The sequence below is a fragment of the Pleurodeles waltl genome, chromosome 2_1 (assembly GCF_031143425.1).
Source record: "Pleurodeles waltl isolate 20211129_DDA chromosome 2_1, aPleWal1.hap1.20221129, whole genome shotgun sequence".
Taxonomy (NCBI): Eukaryota; Metazoa; Chordata; class Amphibia; order Caudata; family Salamandridae; genus Pleurodeles; species Pleurodeles waltl.
The window spans coordinates 366,955,759-366,978,131 of NC_090438.1; the positions used below are offsets into that span (position 1 = coordinate 366,955,759).

The 22,373-nt window shown below is 39.6% G+C and overlaps 1 protein-coding gene across 1 annotated transcript in view; it reads left to right on the plus strand.

The window, feature by feature from the left end:
* The window catches only part of LOC138265076 (connector enhancer of kinase suppressor of ras 2-like), a 1,142,768-nt gene extending 1,120,651 nt beyond the window's left edge, over positions 1–22,117 (plus strand). The window contains exon 6 of the mRNA XM_069212623.1: positions 18,185–22,117. Coding sequence (XP_069068724.1) covers positions 18,185–18,370 — 186 coding nt within the window. The 3' untranslated portion in view covers positions 18,371–22,117. The remainder of the gene's footprint in view (positions 1–18,184) is intronic.
* The last annotated feature ends 256 nt before the right edge of the window (positions 22,118–22,373 follow it).

Below are 22,373 nucleotides of genomic sequence, written 5' to 3' on the forward strand. Positions count from 1 at the left end.
ACAAGCATTTTTGATTTTCTAACTGCTGATATATTCTGAAATATGGGTGTAGTTTATTTACAGGTATTTGCATTTTTTTGTGTGTTACAAAAATGACTTCCTAGCCTTTCTATTCCCACTCTAGCAAGATTGTCACATAGTTCATGGTAAAAACTCATCTTACTTTCCAGTCAGAGAAAGAAAAGTAAACATCATTCTCCATGGGAAAAGAATGAGAAGCATTTTGTCAAAAGACATAGCCTGACATCTGACCACTGTCCCAGAAGCACAGCAAATGTGACAAGATAAATACAAAAAGTAAAGGTATCTTTATTGACAGCTCTCTCCTGACTCACCAGAAATTGATTGGTGATCCACCAGTAGGTCGTGATCAACGGTTTGGGAAACTCTGTTCTAGATAGATTACCATTTATCCCAAATAATGGGCTTCCGTCTTTAATTTAGTTTAACTCATTTGTTTCAATAATCCCATAGTCCTCTGTATGCACATCCTGTAATATTCAATCATTTTGAAAGAGAAGGGAAATGAGGGAGGAAGAGAGAGAGGGACGTGGGGCTAGAATGAGGACTACATGGGCTCACATCAGTGAAAATTACTAATAATCAGGTCATGAATATTTTGCCTAATTTCCTCAGCCCTATCCCCTATACTGAGATGATGTAGCAAGCATAACCCGTATCTATTTCTCAAATATGTGTCAAAGAAGACTTAAACACCATGTCAAGGCAACACCAATTTATTTTATTTTTCACACTAAATAATACATTGAAGAGTAAACAGCACTCAAAACACCTGCAAATAAATGTTTCTAAAACACTGTCAGCCAGTCAGTGCCAGCCAATAGTGGTGTACAAAAATACTCTTCAAGGACAAAGCAGCTGCCTTCACAATTCCACTAACCATGTCTTCCAGCCGAGTAGGCCACCATGTCCTGGGTAAAGTGTCCCTGTACCTCCCGAGGTAGTGGAACTCCTGAGATGTAGTAAGCCTTGACAATAATAGTCCTAACCTACTGACTGATATCAGATATCGAAACCTCAAAATGTCATAAAGAGTGCCACAGATATCCTATAAAATTCAGTGTGCTAGAAATAAATAAGAATAACTCTATAAACACAAAGGGTTTGTAAACTGACGGCATTTCATCACTAGGGTCCGGGAAAAGTAAACAATCCTATACCTTTTACTCCATGGAATTGAGAGGCCATTTTTGAAACAAAACCAATGTCAGTCCATAATACTTTACAATCTGGCAGTATCTTCAAATAAGGTGAAGTTGTAACTAGAGGAGCTAACTCACCCAACCTCCTAGCAGAGCTAATATCTACCAAAAATGTGGCTTTTGATGCCAGCCTCAAGAAAGAGATCTGATGGTATGGCCCAAATGAAGCTTTTTTTAAAGCCGCCAGGGGCAGAATTCAAGAATGAGGAGGTGTATTGCCTGAAACATTTGAGAAACTATGCAATCAGAGGCACAAAACTATCCAGTGACCCCATCAGGAGTCTAGGGTAGGGGTGGGTGAAGAATTCCACCCCAAATGTGGAGTTTTGTGGAGTTTTCCCCACTCCGTGCTCAATGCAGAGTTATGAAAAACTCTGTGAAGTTACGTGGAGCAGAGTTTTTTCTGTCACGTGGCTCACCAGCGTTAAGTTGGAAAACTAGAGAAATCATTAAGTTGGTGAGCACTAGTGAGATTTCTGAACGTGGGTGGTAGGTCGCTACTGCTCACATTGAGAAAGCTGCCACTCGCATTGAGGAAGCTGCCACTCGAGTAGAAAGTCTACTCAAGTGGCAGAAAGAAGTTAGCGCCATCTGGCACTCCGCATGATGCCATTCGCGCTGATTTCATAGCATGGGAGAAACTCCTGGTGCTGAAAATAGTGTGAACTGCAGGACTTACCCAAACTTTGCCCCTCGTGGAACTCCACCTAGCAAAACTCCACGAACTATGCCTAGGCTTAGTCTACGGACTTTTACAGCTACCCACATATGATTAAGAGTAGAAACAGTTAGGAACCCATCCCGAAACCTTGCTAAAGATAGGAGTTTTCTGAAGGACTGAACATTTATGGTGACTGCTGCCGAATATCCTAGCTGTTGTAGTCCAAACATTCAAACCTCAAGTCAAGTGTAACCTTATTAGAGGACTACCAAAGTCCCAAACTCAACAAGGGCAAAAGGTCCAATGGAAGATGAAGTGGAGGCGGCCACAACTAACTGCCTGCAGAGGTGTCTAGGTAATTGAAGAGCTAAAAGAATCAATGATATCCTCACCCGGAATCTCCTTTAGCACCCCTAGGAAAAGAGGAATCACAGGACAGGGAAAAAGTTTCCATCTCACATATATCCTCTCAGATGCATGCATCGTTCCTGCAGGCAACAAGATTGAGCCAGGCACTTTTTCAGAAAACATCTAAAATGCAAGTTGATAGAGTCTGAGGAATATGAAGGGGAGAAAAGTCCAACTTAGATGTTGCACCTGCTGATATTTCTTCATCATAATGCGAACCACCTTGGCAGACAAAAGGTGAATCTCTCCCCAGGAGCATGTAGTGTGTGTAGTCTGTACAGACCACAGAGGTTCCCCCTCCAGTGGTTGACAAACTCCTATTCTATCTGGTTGGCTGTGTGTACAAGAACTGGGTGACCAGAGACCAGAACAGCAACATCCAAAAGAGTCCACAAAATTGCTGTCCATTCTCACCATTTTGGGGGCCTGGTGAACTTAAGCATAGGCAGAAGTCTTGTGCTGAGCTCTCTAGGACTGCCACACACTGCTGGTGACTGGTATCTGTTGGTACACAAGAGGGCAAATGTAAATGCCTAGAACCACAATGAGGCATACCTTGTAACTTCTAATGACACCAAAAGCATAGAAGAAAATTGACAAAAGTTTCAAATGAAAACTGGCCCAAGGCACTAGCACTGTACTCTCAGACATGTTCTGGCAAGCCCTAACCCTCACTAGTGGAAGATACACAGTCCCAAATAGGGTTTGGAACTCAAGCCCTAATAAACCAAAGGTCTGGAGAGGGCTATAGATGAGATTTCACCACGTTCTGGAGCACAAAAGGTATTTTCAGAACTTTCCATGTGCAGCATTAATTGAACAGACTTCGGAAGAGAAAATGAACAAGGAAGCCACTCATCCAGCTAAGGAATGAACATAACTTCTTCTTCTTAATGAAGTAATGACAGTAATAAAGCCACTACCTTGGTGATCTCCTTTAAGAGAGCTGCCAAACCTAATCACTACACCGGGAACAGATACTGCACTCCTTCAACTAGAAAGTGTGGCAACCTTTTTGAACTAGGATGAGCCTGGCATCACTTGAGTCTAGAGATCAAATGACATCCCTTTAGTGGACCAAAGAAATGATAGGCTGGGGGATACCGTATGAAAAATCTTGTAAGTCCCCTATAGGTTAACGTTTTTATGTTGATATACAGCCTGTGGTCCCTGGATAGTTTTGGAACCTGAAACTGGAGAGAGTAGGAACCCTGGCTAAGTTCTCCTGCCGTTATATGACAGATAGCTATTTTCTCTATATTTAAACCCATTTTGGAAGAGCACTTACCTTCACAAGACAAGGTGTACTGTAATATGAAATAAGCACAGTGGAGGTGGAAGGTTGAGTTCTATGACTTACCTTGATGGGATGATTTGATGGACACCTTGATCTTTTATTTTGAGTCATCTGGAGAAATAAAGTGATCTTCCACTGGTAATATGTTTGGAATGTCATGCTCCCAAGCCATGGCTCCACCTATTAAGGGTCCATTAGGGTTTTTCCAGCTACGTCTTTTAAAGTTAACATTTAGAAAGGAAAAAGTGTTGAAGCACTCCTGGTGAAAAAGGCAGTTGCATCTTCTTTTCCTCCCCACTTCGGTTAACCAAGGGATTTCCATTCCCACCAAATAACCATGAACCCAGAAATGGAAGATGAACAGTAGGAGCCATCAGGGCTGCTCGCAGCTTCTCTGATTTCATACACAGGTGCCAACATGAAGAAATATACCCAGACACTCTGGCAAGATTCTTTGACAATTTATTTGAATTCCAGTAAATCAGAACAGTCCCTCCTGTTTTGCATTGCACCGAAAATGTTCTCAAAGCTCTTTACAAGACTCTGAGCTTTATATGCATTGTAGGACACTGCTCACAGAAATAAATATTAAGCATGTATTTAGGAACTATTCAGGGGATCCAAGCAAGTGGCTATCTTAATAATCACAGGGATCATGGGGTGACGCGTCGTCATGAGCAAAAAAAGAGCCCTCAACCATAATGGCCAGCAAAGAGTTTGCCTCAGGGAGGGAAATAAATGCAGTCATTTCAAGCTTCCAAATGGATATTTCCGTGAAAGGAAACAGGAAAAGCTAAAATGATCCACATATTTCTACTACTTGGATAAAATAGTCCTAATCTGAACATATGTTCCCTTTGATAAGGGTTCATAGAATCTTCAGGATCCGTTTCCTCTGTTTCCTCCACTCTTAAGCATTTAGCCAGTTACTGTTCCCTTTGAACGGAGGCTGCAAGACCCCCTTCAGTCAATAATTACCACTCCCTTTTGGAAAGTCTGAGAAGGAAGTCCGCAGCATCATACTGATAAGTAGATTTAAGCTCAGGCTCAGAGGCTGGTTCCATATGCAAGCATTTCTCGGTGCATTTCTTAAGCTCATTACGGCCAGGGATAGTCAACAAATAGTCCTCTTTACTTTTAAATAGGTTGCCAATCAACCTGTCTGGACCAGGCATGGCATGGCAAGGCATACCTATTGTGCATCCTTCTCTTACCCGTAGACTATACCATACTCAAGGTATATCCAGCTTCCAAAATCCTGCTCAGCAACACCGTAAGGAGGTGGCTCCAAAAGCAAGAGGGGCATATCTACTCAGCTGAACTGTCACCCTCCCAGCCTTCTGCCAAACACCTGCCATGCTCCTGATGTACTAGGGAGAAGAGGCTCGCAGAATCACAGTATGTTGCAAAACCCATTCACCCTCATCCGGATGAGTGTCTGAAATAAAATATAAACACGTTACCAGGCAAAGGAACATGCAGCAACAAATAAACGTAATGTGTATTACCTTGTGAGACAGGCATCTGGCCCCAAACACATAAGAAAACTGTATGTAGCGAGGAGTGAGGAGTTATGGGAACAAACGAGTTAAAAGAAAAGCAAGATTTAAGCCTGTTATTTGAGTTGAGTAGTCTATGTCTTTGTTTCTTAAAATAGTGAACATAATATACTATACAAGGTCTCACACGGTAAGGACAAGGATGAGAGTACAGGGCGGTAATACCCCTTTGAGAGGAATATCTTTTATCTGTATTAGTACCTCTTTAAATTCCTAAAGACAGCAATTTACTACTGGTGTTGCAAGCTGCGAGCATGTTTTAAAAACATTTCATGCATTTGAGCAGAAATCCTTTTTTAAATAGAGTACACAAATTATACAGCTGATTGAAGGTTATGTAGCAAGTGTGGCAAGTAGATGCTAACATGGAAAATACATCAGTGGCAGAATGCAATACGTTTTACTCAGAGTTGACTTTGTAAGAACAGCTGAAACATTCAGAATAAAGGTTACTTTATAACTGACATCATCGCATACTTTGGGCTCAATTAAATAATCCCATGTGTTCAATAGCCATGCTGTAGAATAAACTAGGAACACCTGCTGTATTTCACCGAGGGACATGTTTCTTCCGGGCCCCTCACGTTTTGTCTGCCAAACGCAGAATCTGCGTACAGGGAAGTACTTGCAACTCTTTAACCCGTAAATATTGGATAAGGAAACAAAAAACAAAATGTGATACACTGTTTCTTAATAGGAACACTAAATGCATTTCATGTACGTTCAAATGCATCAGGAGGCTCCTTCATAGAAACTGTCTGGTGATAGCTAGAGGATGACTTCCCTATGTGGACACGGATGTAACATTGCAAAACATTATTTCTCATGATGCCTGGCACTACAAGAACCAAATGGCTGTTCTGTGGGTTAAGCCAAAAATGTGATTTACTCTTGGAACACAAAAATGTCCCACAGCCCACCCCATTTATGTTGCATGTGGTTTGATCCATAATATGAATCACACCTCAAGCAAACAATGACTGGGCTGGTCCAAATCCGCACCTTATAGTGTTATTTTCAATGTTTGAGGTGGTATTTACGAAGGCACTGGAGGAAGAACTAGAGTTAAATTTAAAACTGAAGGCAATTTGATTAAGAGTAACAGATATTTGACACATCACTGTTTTAACATATAACGAATGTATATAATCATGTCTCCTGGGTAGAAAACAAGCCTCATGTCTGGAAATCAATTGGAAAAAACAAGAGTAAAGCATAATTACATGATAATCTATACATGGCATAATGGACATAGGTATCTGTAGATCTCAGTCTATATTAGTCATGTTAGTTGGAGTTTGATTATGAACAGGATATGGGAGGAGAGTTGTCAGCTTTTGAATCTAGTTAAAAACCATGTAGCATTGTCACCCATTATCTATAAACTACATGTTTATGGCAACAGGTTTCCACCCAGGATTGATCATAGAATGAAAATAACATGGGAGATAAAGAGCCTGATTGGCAAATATTTTGCTATGACTTACTCTTGTAGTCACCCGGGCCTACTCCTGTGTTCCCCAGGAGTAGAACAAGTGTAAATCACACCTGCTCTTACCAAAATGTGAATGAGGGCCAGTCGTAAGCAAGAATTGGCAAAGCCACAGGTCTTGTCTTTAAAAGAAGTGTCACAGGTAATTAATTTTGACAGTGCTTTGTATTGGTGCTATCATGCACTTTTTTAGTTTAGCCTGTTGGCCATGTCAGAATGAAGAAGTAAAAAGGAACTATGTTGGCTCACATGTTAGGATTTGTTGCAATGCATATTTGTACCTGCTTGCACGCAGTGGCCATCTCGGAATGGTAAGAACAATCATTCCAAGCTAGGTACCAGGTATATGAACTTGTGCACACTCTTGGCAATGTACCAATGCATGTTCGTGTTTTAAATACGATGAATGCACAGAAAGCCATAATGACATGCCAGCTGCCATTTGGAGTTCTTTGCTTTGCTGCCCCATCATGGCTGACACACATGTCAGAACGGTAAACACAAAATAATGTACGACACTTTTTCCCATAGACACAGAATGGGTAAAAACCTTTGCTGCATCTGGCCCAAAGTGTGTAGGAGCACTCACAAATGAAGCAAGAAGTTCAAGAGTATTTTGCAGCTGCCAAACACTCCAAAACAACATGCTGGAGTTTGGGGACAGGGAGGGGAGGGGAGCATCCTGGGGGTCATTCTAAGTCTGGCGGGCGGCGGAGGCCGCCCGCCAGACTTCCCCCCTCCAAAATACCGCTCCGCGGTCGCAAGACCGCTGAGGGTATTTTGGCTTTTGCACTGGGCTGGCGGGCGACCGCCAAAATGCCACCCGCCAGCCCAGTGCAAAAACCCTTCCCACTAGGACGCCGGCTCAGAATTGAGCCGGCAGAGTGGGAAGGTGCGACGGGTGCAGTGGCACCCGTCGCGTATTTCAGTGTCTGCAATGCAGACACTGAAATACAAAGTGGGGCCCTCTTACAGGGGCCCCTGCAGTGCCCATGCCTGCCATGCCATGCCCAGGGGCCCCACGACAACCCATACCGCCATCCTGTTCCCGGCGGGAGAACCGCCAGGAACAGGATGGCGGTATGGGCTGTCAGAATCCCCCATGGCCGCGCAGCAAGCTGCGCGGCCATGGGGGATTCCCAGGGCAGCGGAAAACCGGCGGGAGACCGCCGGTTTTCCTCTTCTGACCGCGGCTGAACCGCCGCAGTCAGAATGCCCTGCGGGGCACCGCCAGCCTGTTGGCGGTGCTCCCGCCGACCCTGGCCCCGGCGGTAAGGAACCGCCGGGGTCAGAATCACCCCCTTAATGCTTAAAATCGGCTGATTCACAGTAGCTGTGACAAAGTGGATTATTAGATGGAGTGGATGGTAGTCCAGCACAAGTAAAAATTGTATTATTCTTGTTAACTCCAGTAGCGGTTTCAGTAATTTAAACCTGAGTAATTTAAACCCTGGTAGCTATGGCACAGCATACACAGATTTAACTTAAGAAAATGTGTAAAGCATTTAGAAGTACCAAAAGTAAAAAACACAATATAACCACACTCCAATTTGTAAAAAATAGAGAATATTTTAGGAAACATAATTACACCAAAATGATGAAAATCCAATAGGAGAACCAGAGATTAGAATTTTTAAAGTTTTAGGTAAATATTACTACGAAAAGTGCAAAAACTAACCATAGGCAGCTGGTCACGCTAGACCAGATGAGGGTAAGGTTTGAGGCAGGTTGGTCTTGGTCAAAAAGTTACCTATGGACTTAGCAATTTTCTGAGAAGGAAGTGTGTCCTGAATGGGGCATGGCAGCAGGATGGATATGAAGAAATGGTTGTCGATGATGGCTTGACGAAGGATGAAGTCTCAGTGAAGCCATTAACAAAAGCAGGAGAACCTCAGAGTAGGAAAAGTTTAGAGTTCAAACCCGCAGAAGTTGTTGATGTTGATTAAATGCTTCTCAGTGTTGGGCCCAGTCAAGCTTTCTACTTTCGAACTCCAATACTTTTCGGATTCCTCCAGGGTGACAAGGCTGTAACTGAAGAGTGTTAAACATTCTCAAATGGCAGTTGGTGATGGGCTTAATGAAATTGATTTGTTGCTGTAGAGAACATAGTGGGAGCTACTACAAAATCAGGCCCACCACTAAAACATCCTCAGCAGAGAGGCTTAGCAGGTTAGTTTCGGTCTTTTGTCAGTTGTCCAGGTAAAATATCTTGAAAACTCTTCTAAGTACCAGGTTTTAGGGTTAGATAGGACAAGTGCACTCTGCCACCAGTCAAGGGTTCCAGGATCTCAGGAATAGCATCTAAGGGTCAGAACTCACTATAACAGAAACCACCAGCAGGGTCCAGAGCGGGTCCAGTAGAAGCTTGTTAGCTGGGCTCTTCTAAGAAAGTGGGCTTCATGCATCTTTCATTGTCACTGTAGCTAAATAGGATGTCAGCCAACTGACCTTGGTCATCCACAGCTTAGCCCTTGGCACTAGTGCAAGCAGGTCCAACCCTGAGGGTTCTCCTCACAAGTTTGAACAGCAGGTGCAGTCCTGCTTCTGCCTTCCACAGGTCCAGTAGTGATCTGAAGTGAGTGCCCAGCGGTGCCACATTTATATCTTCACTAGCCTGTGGTTGGGGAGACTCCTGAACCCTCTGTAACCAATTGGAAGAAAGATCCCTTAGGAAACCGTAACAACATCTGCTGCAGTTCCTGTTGCCCTTCTGCAAACAATCTCTACCTAAAACCAAAATGGCAAACCTTCTTTTCTTTGTGCAGAGCTCCTGTGCCCACCCCAGGGGTGTGGCCACGGAAAGGAACACCTCTCCTTTGTGTCCACTGAAAACTAGTTCTGGGGGCAGCTCTTCTCCAACTGGTTGGACAAAAGAGGGATGTAAGAAATAGGATCATTAGTTGATGGAGTTTTTAACCCACCTAAACTAATAATCACAATCTCTGTTCCGGTTGAATCCGTAAATTCACTAATTACACCTGTGCTTAACCTTCTGGTAGCTTAGCACAAAAGCAATCAGGCTTAACTTCGAGGCAATGTGTAAACTACTTATGTATCACTCAAATATTGATAAAGCAAAAACAATCCTAAACCAGTTTAGAAAAATAGGCTGTATTAAAATCACACAAAACCAATATATAAAACTTGAGTTATGACTTTGTGATCTCTAAGGTTAAAAAAATAGCACCAAAAAGCATTAAGCACCAACCATGGTCTTCTCGTTGTTCTTGATCCAGACAAAGTCAAACGTTAAGACCAGCTACAGTGCAGTGTGGGTCACATGCAGGGACCAGGTATGTCCCAGTGAAAAGTTTTATTTTAATATTAAGGGCCTGATTTTGATTTTGACAGAGAGGTTACTCCATCACAATGGTGACAGATATCCTGCCCCCCAAATCTGAATCCCATAGGAAATAATAGGATGTAGATTTCAGAGGATGGGATATCCATCAGCGTTGTAATGGAATAACCCCACCACCAAAAGGTAAATCAGGCCCAAAGTCTCTGGAATGGAAGTCAAAAAATCTCAGCAGGGCAAAGCAGCAGGCTATAGCCAAAGAGGGCTCCACACTGTCAGATAACCACTGGGTGAGGTCTCAGTAAAGCTGTGGATTTTGGCAGGAAAGCTCAGAAGGATAGAAATTTGAATTCTGCAACAAGAGAATGTCCCTTGCTAGCCAGATAAGTTTTGCACCTTTGCCCGGTGACAATTGTTTCCTTCAGACTTTTTTTGAGAACTGATACTTGTAGTGGAGCGGGCTCCCCGAGGCCAGACACCTTCTCTGGAAAGTCCCGCAGGATCTGATTTACAGATGTGGAGAAGAACATATCAGGGTCAACCTGAATCTTTGGCCCAGTGGTGATACACCTTTGCTAAATCAGCTATGCAAGTTGTTCCTGGTCCCCCATCAATTCTCATTGCTTAAAAGTTAGCAAAAAAATCTTAGTCCCAGGTTTTGAGAAACTTTACCAGGAATACACTTTGATAACAGCCAAGAGTCCAAAACTGGGGAAACAGCACTTGGGGGCCAAGACTCATTCCAGCAGAGGCCAGAGGATGAAAATCCTGGACACTCCCTAATGAATGTGGTATAAATTCCCAGGATTGACCCTACCCACTTTTGCAGCACTTCGTATGTGTTATACTGTAATCTATACCACAATGCCTTTCTCAACCTAAATGCAACATGGTAGAACCTTTCTTCCCCTGATCAGAGCTCCCTGTGGCCACTCGGAGGTGTGACTATGATAATAGGCAAATCCTCTCTTGTGGTTACTCTACACTTGTTCTGGGGCTTCTCGACTCTCCCATTGAGTTTAAAGCAAAGCTGACTAGGAAGACAAAGGGAGGCAGGTGAGGTGTGAGCTACATCTGCCAGTAACAGGAAAGACACCCTTTTGACACTTAAGAAGGGGCTGGCCATAACCCAGAGGCCATTCTACTCAAGGAAGAAAAAACACTTCTACATACCAAAGGCTTTTATATACTGTGCGGTAGAATTCCACATCTCTCCACAGATGAGTGATTCACCAGTTATGTGACACTGGGAGCTGGAAGAAAGGCACATGTGGCTTAGCCAGGAAAATGACAACTTTCTAAAAGTGTCATTTTCAAAATAATAATGAACACTGACTTAACCATTACCTTAATTTTAAATTACTATTTAAATAAGTAATTTAATAATTGTTTAGCTTCTCTGAAACCAAAATTAAGCATTATCAGCTGATGTAATGTAACCCAGTGTTTCCCTATAGGTGAGCTAGCCTTCTAACAGTGAAAAACAACTTTAGAGGTTTTTGAATGTCAGAACATGTAAATATTTAAAGATACATGCCTTACTTTTTAAATACCATCCACCCTGCCCTGTGGGTATTTAGGGCCTACGTTATTAACAACATATATGTATTGAAAGGGAAGGTTTAAGCCTTCCAAATGGTAGTTTTAAACTGCCTGCCCAGGATGCAATGGTAGACCTGAGAAATGATTTACAGTGATACTTTAGTGGCTGGTACAATGAGTGCTGAACTTCACTAATAGCATTTAATTCACAGACCTAAGGTACACGTTGTACTATATCCTAGCGACTTACAAGTAAATTAAATATGCTACTTAGGTATATGCCAATTTTATTATGTTTAAAAGAGAGAGCACAAGCACTTTGCCAATGGGCAGCAGGTGTAAAGTGCACAGAATACTATGGTCAACATAAACGGGTTTAGTTACAGAAGGCAAAAATATGGGTCATGAAAAAGATGGTGATTTCTATGAAGAGGGCAGACTCGGATGCTAGCTGCATCTGCAAATGAGATGGGTTTGCCTTTTTGGAGGCACTGCCCAGATGTTCTTCCTGTCAAAGGAACCGTACACCTCCCTAGACACAAGGCCTTACTCTCAGCTTGGGAGCAAGTTTACATCTATTCTGCTGCTGGGTTTAGTTCACAGGTTCTACTTATAAATATCATGGGCATTAAGGATTACTTAAGGTTAATTTTTTAATATATGAAATGAGGGTTTAGGTGTGTTAAAAGGGGCTATTTTGTCATTTAAAACTGCACAGCCTGGTTACTTATGGTGGGCCTGCAATCATATTTTGCATTGTCACATTAGTGGTAGCACAATAGGTGCTGCAGTCCACTAGTGACATTAAACCTACAAGCCCTGGGTACACTTTGTAACATATACTAATAACTTATAAGTAAGTTAAATATGCCAAGTAGGAGTATAGCCAATTTTACCATATTTAAGGGGGTCACAGCAATGGGCACTGGACAGCAGTGTTCAAGTTTGCAGATTTCAAAAGCGGGCAAGTACATATAGCAAAAACTTGAGCACGCCCATGCAAAAAAAGCATGTTCCTAATGTACGCAATTAAAAAAAGGAGCTGTCCTAAACTCAATTCTCTCTATGTATATACATCAATGTGTATAATGCGTGATGACAGTAGTTTTGGCAACAGTTAAAGCTCTCTGTAGGAGAAATCTAAAAGGCAGTTGAGAGAGCACAACAGACAACATGTACTTAAATATTACACAAATAAGACAGAAAGAAACCACTGTTTTGAAGAAATGAATTATGTTTTATAGCAGACAGTCATACACAATATAGAAAAATAAACTTACAAAAAAATGATGTATCACTAAAAACGTTCTATTGGGCAACCGCATCAGGGGTATATACCAGACAATGAAACATCAGAGACATGCAGAACTATTTATAAAGGAAAGATTGCAGAGGGCCATTTCACAAAGACGTTGTTGTGACTTACATTGCACTACTGCTGTCAACCCCTGAATTAGATAAGTAAGCCAGGATTAAGCTGGAAGTACTCTTGCCCTTGGAACTCACTAGTAAGGAATAAGCCACATCCACTCATAGCAAACTCTTTGTGAATCAGGCCAAATATTTATTGTCTTCAAGAAAAGTGGAATTATACAGGGGTATGGGACGTAGCAAGTGCAACATTATGATGAAAGGATAATAGATTTCAAATCCACAACAGGAAAACAAATCAATAAAGATTTTGCAAAACTGCGAACATTAAAATATCCGTGTGGGAAGTTATCACCAAAGGTTAAGGACAATAAAGCTGTGTGAATGGCTTATATATATATGAATCTAGAAGAAAGTTGCAGGATGCACTCATAATGTTGTACAGATGAGATTTCAGCTTTGTGGAACAGCAAGCAAATTACTGCTAGAAGGTGCTTTGACTTCAAAATCACTACAGCACTAATGTTGGTAAACTATTTGTTTTAGTACACAATAGACCAATGATGTGTTTCATATTGAGGACTCTTCGTGTTTTTGTGGAAGAGGGGAAATCATGTAATTGTTTTCAAGATGACATATAGTGAGCCTTTGTGAAAGAATGAATAATGGACCAACATATTAATATGAATACCAGGAGCAGAAGTTAGTCATATGAAAGAGTGAAAAGAAATTATTACTTTAATAGTGGTTTGAAAATCTTGTGCTACTTTGGCAGATATTTTCTTTAGAAGACATTGGGGAGAATGGAGGTAGGATTCAGAATGGCTTTATAATCATGAACTTAAGTTAGGACTATACACTATATCAGATTTCATTTTTTACAGATCTCTGTGTCAACAACTCTCCAATAGAAGGGAACAAAATTGTCCTGGTATTTCCAAAGAACATTCTAATACTTGACTAAATTGTTCATAAAAATGTATCACTACAAACGTATGCTAAGATTGTGTGCATAATTTAAATTGCTTAAATATTTTATGTTCAATGTAATGCAAAAAAAAAAGTAGATATGAAGTATTGGCTAGACGAGCCAATGCTACAAGCTGTATGCACTCTATTTGGTGGACGACAGCAGTCTAATACATATCTTTTCTTTAAGAAATTACCCACAGAAAGCTTATTATATAGTCTTCCTATCGGACTCTAAAGACTCTTAGAAACTGTTTGCCAAAGAGTTTTCAAATTGAATTACCAGGAAGAGAGCTTGTTACTGGAAATGTGATCAGATTTCTTTTGTTTCTATCTGTAGGATAGACTAACCTTAGTTTTTAATAGCGGTCTCCCACCTATTGTCTTTGGAACCATACAATGTATTTCCATGCTACTCTTCTAATTGATAACTTTATCACTTATAATATGATCAAGTCTGTGTTAATTTTTATCAAACAGGCTAATCACAAAGCCAGTTTCTCTATCCATAAATCAAACTAATCCGTACCATCTTCTATAGTATGTGATTCTTTTAAGAAGAATGGTGGATTTCAAGCAAGGCTTTGATAAGAGATGAATATGAGTACTCTTCCACCTTAAGGTTAATGCTTCATCAACATGGTAACAAAGTCTCATACTGTTTTTGTGCATGGAAATTAGGTTTAGGAGTTGTAGTTGAATGAGACATATATTCTGCATATTTATGAAAAAGCACTCCAAACCACAAAAATAAGTATGGTGAAAAGAAATGGTAATATGTTCTTACCTCAATAATCCTATCCATACAACCAGACCGACAATCGGTAGCTTTAGTAAAACATTTGTAATCTTATTTGATAATGGTGGAATATGTTTATATCTGTGAACCTTTGGTATTAAAGGTTTTCAGGGAACAGAGAATCTTGGCAGGAGCATACACTTTTATTAACTCTGAATTGAATTGCTGTTATATTATTGGAGTTTTATAAAATGCTTGTGGAATGAGAAAAGTTTATTTCCTTAGGTTCAAGAATATTGCTCATACTGGGGAAAACCAAAGCCAACAAATCTTAATAGATATTGTACAAGAGCCATAACCAAAATGCATCAGTAAGCTTCAGACACAGAAACCCAATATGAATTTCGATTACACTGTGCATGGCTGTTTACATTCGCTTGGTGTAAGTCATTCTCAACCCTCGAGGAAACAGGGTTGTTGCTCGATGAACCATTTAAAAGGACAATTCAGTGCACTCAGTATCCGATTCACAAAGCGTTCTCTGGTAATACTTGTGCTTTACTGCTGACACAGTTATGAATCACTGCTCACCAGATCAATCAACTCTTAAGTAAAGTGGTCGGGGCTCACAGCAAAATGAATAAGCGGTGATTTGACCGTCACTGTTCTAAGGATCGCAGGGAATTAATCAAGCATTTACATGTATTTCCCAGGGATTGGGCTGCCATGACAGAGAGTAGAACATGATATAAACAAGCTTTAAGGACAAGAAAGCAGAATTTACAGGACATGGCCTAGGCCAATTTGAAACATGCAGCTGATAGTACGGCAATCCCCTATTCTGGAGGACAGTAAATGCGTTGTTCCTCAATGATAACAGCAGCCCAAACTTAGAAAACTGAATTATGGCAGCTGTATAGGAGGAACACCTGACTTCTATTTTTGCAGCTACACATAAACTACCAGCGGTAGATTTCCAGACATCACAGAAGCCCTTTATTGACTTAGAAGTAGTTCAAAAGGCCTTAAATAAATCTGCCCAGGTGAAGGCTCCTGAACCAGATGGGGTGCCTACGGATGTTTACAAGCATCTTCCAGACTTATGGGTTCCACTGTTAACACAGGTGTGGAACGTCGCCGGAAAGGAATACATACCGCCTACCTGGTCTGAGTTTATAATGATTTCAATATTTAAAAAAGGCTCTAAACAGATTCGGAAATGCTACAGACTAATCTCATTGCTGGACTCCTCAGCAAAACTATTAGGAAGAGTTCTACTAGAATGACTAAAAGAATGGGCTGAGGCTAATAACATACTTTAAGTGCACAGCGTGGTTTTAAAAGGGGTCTAGGCACTGTCAAAAATGCTTTAATCTAAATCTTTTAAGTGCTAAATATCTAAATGGCAGGGCAGGAAATCTGTGCATGTGTTTTATGGATTTAAGTAGCATGTTCGAGCTTGTAAATCATAATACATTTTTTTGGGGAGCTGAATGTCTGCTCTGGGATCTCCTAAAGATATTATGGCACTACTTGTCCACCTGTACAGAAATCTTACAGCAAAGGTCCGCTATGGGACTCTTGGGAAGGTCTCCAATCCCATTACTATTCATAGGGGAGTTAGACCCGTACCAGCTCCTTTCCTTTTTTCAGTTTATAATAATGACATTGATGAACGGTTCCAATCACTTGGTATAGATTCTTCTAGAGCTGTGGCCAGATCAGTGCCAATCTTATTATATGCTGATGATGATATCGTATTAGCCCTAACTCCAGCTAGCCTTCATGTGCTAATTACTTCTTTTAGTGATTTTATAGAGAACTTGACTTTTACTATTTCTTGCACTAGCAAACAAGGGAGATCCTATCCTTTCTTTTTATTGTGAAAAGAGAGTATAAGCACAAAGCTTTTTCATCCTCTAGGCCTCAGATGTTTTGAAAATGGAGAACTCAAAGTGAATCCTGTGTCACTAATATGACCAGGAATAATTAGGCTATTTTCAAGTTTGGACCCAAGCTTGGGTCAAAGCGAATACCAGACATGCTAACATTATAAAACACCAAGACCATATCAGCTGCTACAATTGGGACTAGTATTTGAGGTCTAGGTGAAAAGATAACCCTTTAAATTCAAGAAGACAAATTTCTTATAAGGTTGATGGTTGTTCCAAATTCAGTGCCTTGCACTATTGTTTACTCAGAACTAGGTTAACCAGCCCATAGCAGCGATAACAGAAGTGAGACCTTTGTTGTTATGGTGCTCAGTCTTGTCCAAAAATGAAGCTGCTCTAACCCTGGAAAATATAAGGGATTGTATGTCACTAGACCAGGTGTGTAGGCTGCTGTGGCTTTTGAAAATTAAAAAGGCTCTATACATCATAGCTGGTAAAAGCTTAAACCTGTGGGAAGCCCTAAGGGATGTAGCATGGACTCAATCCTATCAAACATCTGATGGTTTACAATACATGGGCTGGCTTCACAAACTCATACCACATGTGTGTATTGACTAGATTCTGTTTTTCAATATTTCATCATCTGGTAGCATTCCCAACGAGCTACAAGTGGTCATCTAAGAATTTTAAATGCCCTTGTGACAAAATTACTTCTCAATCCACATTGGATGTGATTTTTATTTTTTTATTTTATCAAGAAGACAGGGAAAAGTAATTAAAGCCCCTTTTTCATAAGATAAGGTCTGTATATATGTAAGAAAAATATACCAGTTCTTGATGAAATTACATGACATAAAGGCCGGTTTTGCCATGGCATCCTTCTTTGCTTATATGATTAAAACATGGAAATTAATAAGGTTTATAGGATAAATGAGGGTATTTACCAGCAAGTAGCACAGATTGTCTTATTTAATTGTATACCTTTAAACATTTAAGTGGTACTCTGTCATTTTAAATAATTTTTACTAGTACTCTGTGCTGTTTATAATTGTTGTATTTTGCTTTTTTTAAAGCATTTTATCTGAATTTCAGTGTCCTTGTCGTTTTAAATTAATAAGTGAGGATGTGTTTGTTGCACTCCAGTCCTTGACTTCATTTTAATTTATGTGTTTTTATGGTCATATTTTTTTGTACCGAATAAAGATTCATTGAATCGAATTGAAACACTTCTGATTTTCCAAACCTTATTCACAACTCATAATATGAATATTCATGCCCATTTAAGAAAATGAATCACAAAATAATTTCGTACTAGCAAATATGTTTTATATTCATGAGGAAGTCACATCTAAGCATGGAGTAAGGTAGGCCTAGTCAAAGAGAATCCTTGTTACTCAGGCCTAGAAATGTAAGAATAACAACATATCCCCAACTGGAGTAACACACAAATAACCGCAGAAAATAGTCATGAATCAGGTCCACTCTCTGTACATCAGATAGGTTCATTAAAATTGTAAGGGTCTTACGAGTTTAGTACATCACACACACACATTATTAATATTTAACTCAGGAAAATAAACTACCTCAGTTTACTTGTGCTAAAAGCAGCTAACTATGCAGATTAAAAAGTTATGACTGCCATTTATTGGTATTATTGTCCTTGAGTCTTGTCTCCTCTTTTTTTATCGTGGAGCTTAATGTGCTAAAATGTTTTTGTCTGCTTGCTTTGCTAGTGTAAAACTCTGTCCGGAATCTGTGACCACATCATTTCCCTCTCATCTGACTCCCTCGTCTCTCAGTCAGCACACCTGGAAGTCGTTCATCTTACTAACATCATGCCTAGTGAGGGTTTGGTAAGTAGCATTTCAACAGAAGGGGTGGCTCCCAGTATCCATCAGCATGCCCGTGGAGTTGTGTAAGCAAGGCTTTCGGCTAACGTTCACATTTGTGCTTTCACATTTTTGCTGAAAATGTATAATTTCAGTGATATTCGCAGTACTTGCTAGTGTGCTATTAGTGTCTGTTAATGTTCCAAAGAAATTGAAGTTGCGGCAGATAAAAAAATCTAATCATCTGAAATTGTAATGCTGTTTTAAAGTTCCCTGGGCAGGGATTTAGAAACTTCAGTTAATGAAGGTGGCAAAAGTCATTAAAAGTATGGAAAGTAACATGTTTCCAGTTACATTCTACTGTATATCCAACTGAGGGGGTCTCTCGGGTAGCTGCGAAGGCATTATTGAATAGCTTGATGAGCAGAAGAGAGAAAATCCTACACGACCTTTCAATAGCAGACAGAAGCATTTTGATTTACGAAACAGTTCACCTACTACCCAGCTCAAAAGCAAGTTTTTATTTATTTATTACATTTATAAGATCTGACGTTGTTGATTTGTGGGACAAATCACATTCCTCAATCTTTCATGATTGCCTTTCTATCTGTCAACGTAGCTCTGAGAACTAAATATTCTGCCTGTACCATCAGGATTCAATTGAAAAAGTAGAATATAAAAAAAAAACTATTGAGAATTCAGGTAAATATGCTAAATTATGTATGACACTCATTTTATTCATATTTCAATATTTTTTCTAGTTCATCTACAGCGCACTGGGAATGAAAGTACATCCAATATAGTATAAAGAAATAGATTAGCTTTCGCTATAAAATTGTTTAATGCATTCACCCGCGCATCAGCTTCAAACATCCAGCATTCATCACATAGCACCCTCTAAGCTGAGCATACCGGTTAGGCTTCAATGTTTGCTTTAGACTCAGTGCAACCTGTATTATCTCCATTTACCTGCATACGTTGACTTGCTTCTTCATTGGCAGGGATTTATAAAAATCATTGATAGTACTGATGTATACCTTTGTATGTCTGTCTGTCTGTCTATCTATCTATCTATCTATCTATCTATCTATCTATCTATCTATCTATCTATCTATCTATCTACAATCTACGTTTTCATGTAAATGCACAAAACGTGAGACTTACTCACTTTTATACACCTAGTAGTACCTGATGTTATATAAAGCTTTGTGTAATGTTATGAAATCGATACTGCAATAGTTGAGTAGAATGTTCAGAAATCACTGATTAGATCACAATTTTTTATCAGTCTATAATTGAAAGGATAATGAAAGAAGGTGGCTTGAAGGATGGGTTTTAAAGACTCATAAAATGGAAATTGTTGAGTACCATGAAAAAATATATATAAATAGGTGCAATACCTTGAGGGGTTTGATACAGGGCAAGAGAAGACAATTGAAGAGATTGCTACTGAGAAATGAAGTGATGTAAAGTGCAAGAAAATGCAATGCAGAGTTCATAAAACTGGAATCGAAAGGAAGGAGGAAGTAGTTTGAGAACAGTCTATTAAATAGAGAAAACTGATCGCAAGACAAGGGATACAGATAGGAGACTGTAAGAAAGATTTAAATTGAAAAATGACATGGATAACAATAGTATTGAAAGCTTGACACTGAATATAAAAAAAACTATGGTCTTTAGAAGAAGACAATGAGTTGAAAACAGACTGAATATGGAAAAATCATAGACTGAAGTAATGTGTTTCTAAAGTGGAAGAAGATTATCAAAATGAACACCAAACCTACAAACCAATGGCACAAAACAGGTATTGGAAGGTGGATTCATATGGCAATCACAGTTCACAATCGGTGTTCAAAATAAGAATAAGGCTTATCTAATCGTCAATGTTTGTATTATAATTACAGCCTTGAGAAAGCATCCTGACTCACAGGCATTGCATGGGGTGAAATGTGTTGGCTGCACAGTAGTATCAGTACATAACAAGAATGAACATGGATTGTAAAGTGGACTGTATACAACAGACTGAGATCCTTATTAAGAATTTGGCGGTCCCACCATGGGACTGACAAACTCACAGGGAGAATGAGGCCCTGAGTATGAAGGAGCTGAGGAACAAACAGAAAATAATCTGTTCCCAATAAACATAAATATAAATCATGTCTGAATGAGTAAGAGTCCATTTAAAAACATAAAATGCATGTGGACAGATGCAACGCCTATGTGCAGTCTATTTGTGTTTTGCTTAGGTCAATAGGCAGGTCACCAACCCCATCTGGCACATTACACATTAATCCTCCAACACAGAAACCTTGCATATGGATAATGTTAGACTGGATTTTGTTATTGATCATATATCCACCTTATTCAACATTAGCACCTTCCATTCTTATTTGTAAGTTGCATCCATCTTAGCTTAGCATTAGTGGCAGGTCAAATGAGCCAATATTTATACATTTGCTGATTTTCATTCATGGCTCTATTAGAGGAACCTAAGCAGTTCATCTTGAGCTTTGAGGGCTATCATGTCTGAAAGGATGATAATTTTGTCTAATAAATACAGGGGGTACAGTATGCACAATACAAAATGCATTCTTCAGTGCAAGAACAACTCCATGCTCCTATTATTAAAAGATCAGCAGATCACAACTTTCACATAAGAAGCTTTATTATTAAAGATTACATTAAATTACTATTTCGACTGAGATCTGGCTACACAAGAACTCAGTTAAATAATTTATTATGGAGTAGTGCATGGATTTCTCTATTAAGGCTTCCAGTTGATCAGATAGGCCTAGCTGGTTTGAGTATGCTACCCTACAATTTCAGGTTTCTTCTAAAGTGAATACTAGGGTTTAGGTGTCCAACATTTAAATTTGCTCAATCTTTGTCTCCTCTAAGATAGCTAGCGACTCATCTGTCATCTCTCATACTCAGAGTTATTGTTTAATCTTCTCGGATCAATTCCTGAAAATAATTTCCTCGCAAACCTTAGATATGTTAGGTAGCAACCATAGGTGACTTTAACATCCACTGTAATCGCCCACTGTCAAGCTAAGCAGCTGAACTAGTGGACTCTATCAGTATTGTAAACAACATGGTCATTTCCTACTCTTAGTTCAGGCTGTATCCTTGATCTTATTCTTTAACAAAACATACCAAACCCTTAGCTCAATTTATCATTCCACTTTGCTATTATGTTCAACATTATACTGAGGTGCACACAGTATAGCTGATTAATATTTACTTTTGTATCAAACAGTCACAAAATATGTTTCAGAGGAAAAATTGGTTACCTTTATTGGTTACCTTTATTGATGAACTAAATACCCTCAGATCTGGCACCTTCTATGAAGCACTTTTAAAAAAAGCATAAAAGTAGGCAAATTAAGTAGAGTGGTGGAAATGAATACACTAGGCATAAAGCTAACCAAAACAACAACAAAATATATATTATAAGTATATACATGTATTGGGACCAGCCTACAGTTATGGTAACCCAAAATTACCTCTGCTAAAATAGGTATCATCAACACTCTACACCTTAGTCAACAACTTGCTTACCACACCTCCTGCCACCAAGTTTTCTTCACCATTCCAAACCAATTATGATACATTACTATCTTCAAAATGGATCTGATTTAAAAAAAAATCTGTTTATTGTTTTTAAACACCAAATACGTACAGATACAATTTCAAACTTAGTTGACAAGTTGCACTCTTATTGTATTTCTGTAGTTGATATTCACTTACACATCAATTTTCTTGTGCGATATTTAAATGTTGTCATTGCACGCGATTGAATATATATCTGATATTAAAGTGAACAAATTAAATATAAAAGAAAGGAAGAGAAATAGAAAAACAATTAAATTTAATAGAGTACCTGCTGAGAGGTTGTTGTGCCCAGGAGAGGAAACCATTCCCCAAACGGGTAGCGATGTATATTATCTGTCGTTCCAATGACTCAAACGTGATCAACCGGAAGGAAAAAGAGAGAGATCGGATATTGTGGGGACCTCCGTGGTGTTTGTATAACATAGTGTGGATCCTTTGATCAGACGATCAGAGCATGTGTAGCATGAGCATATGGTGT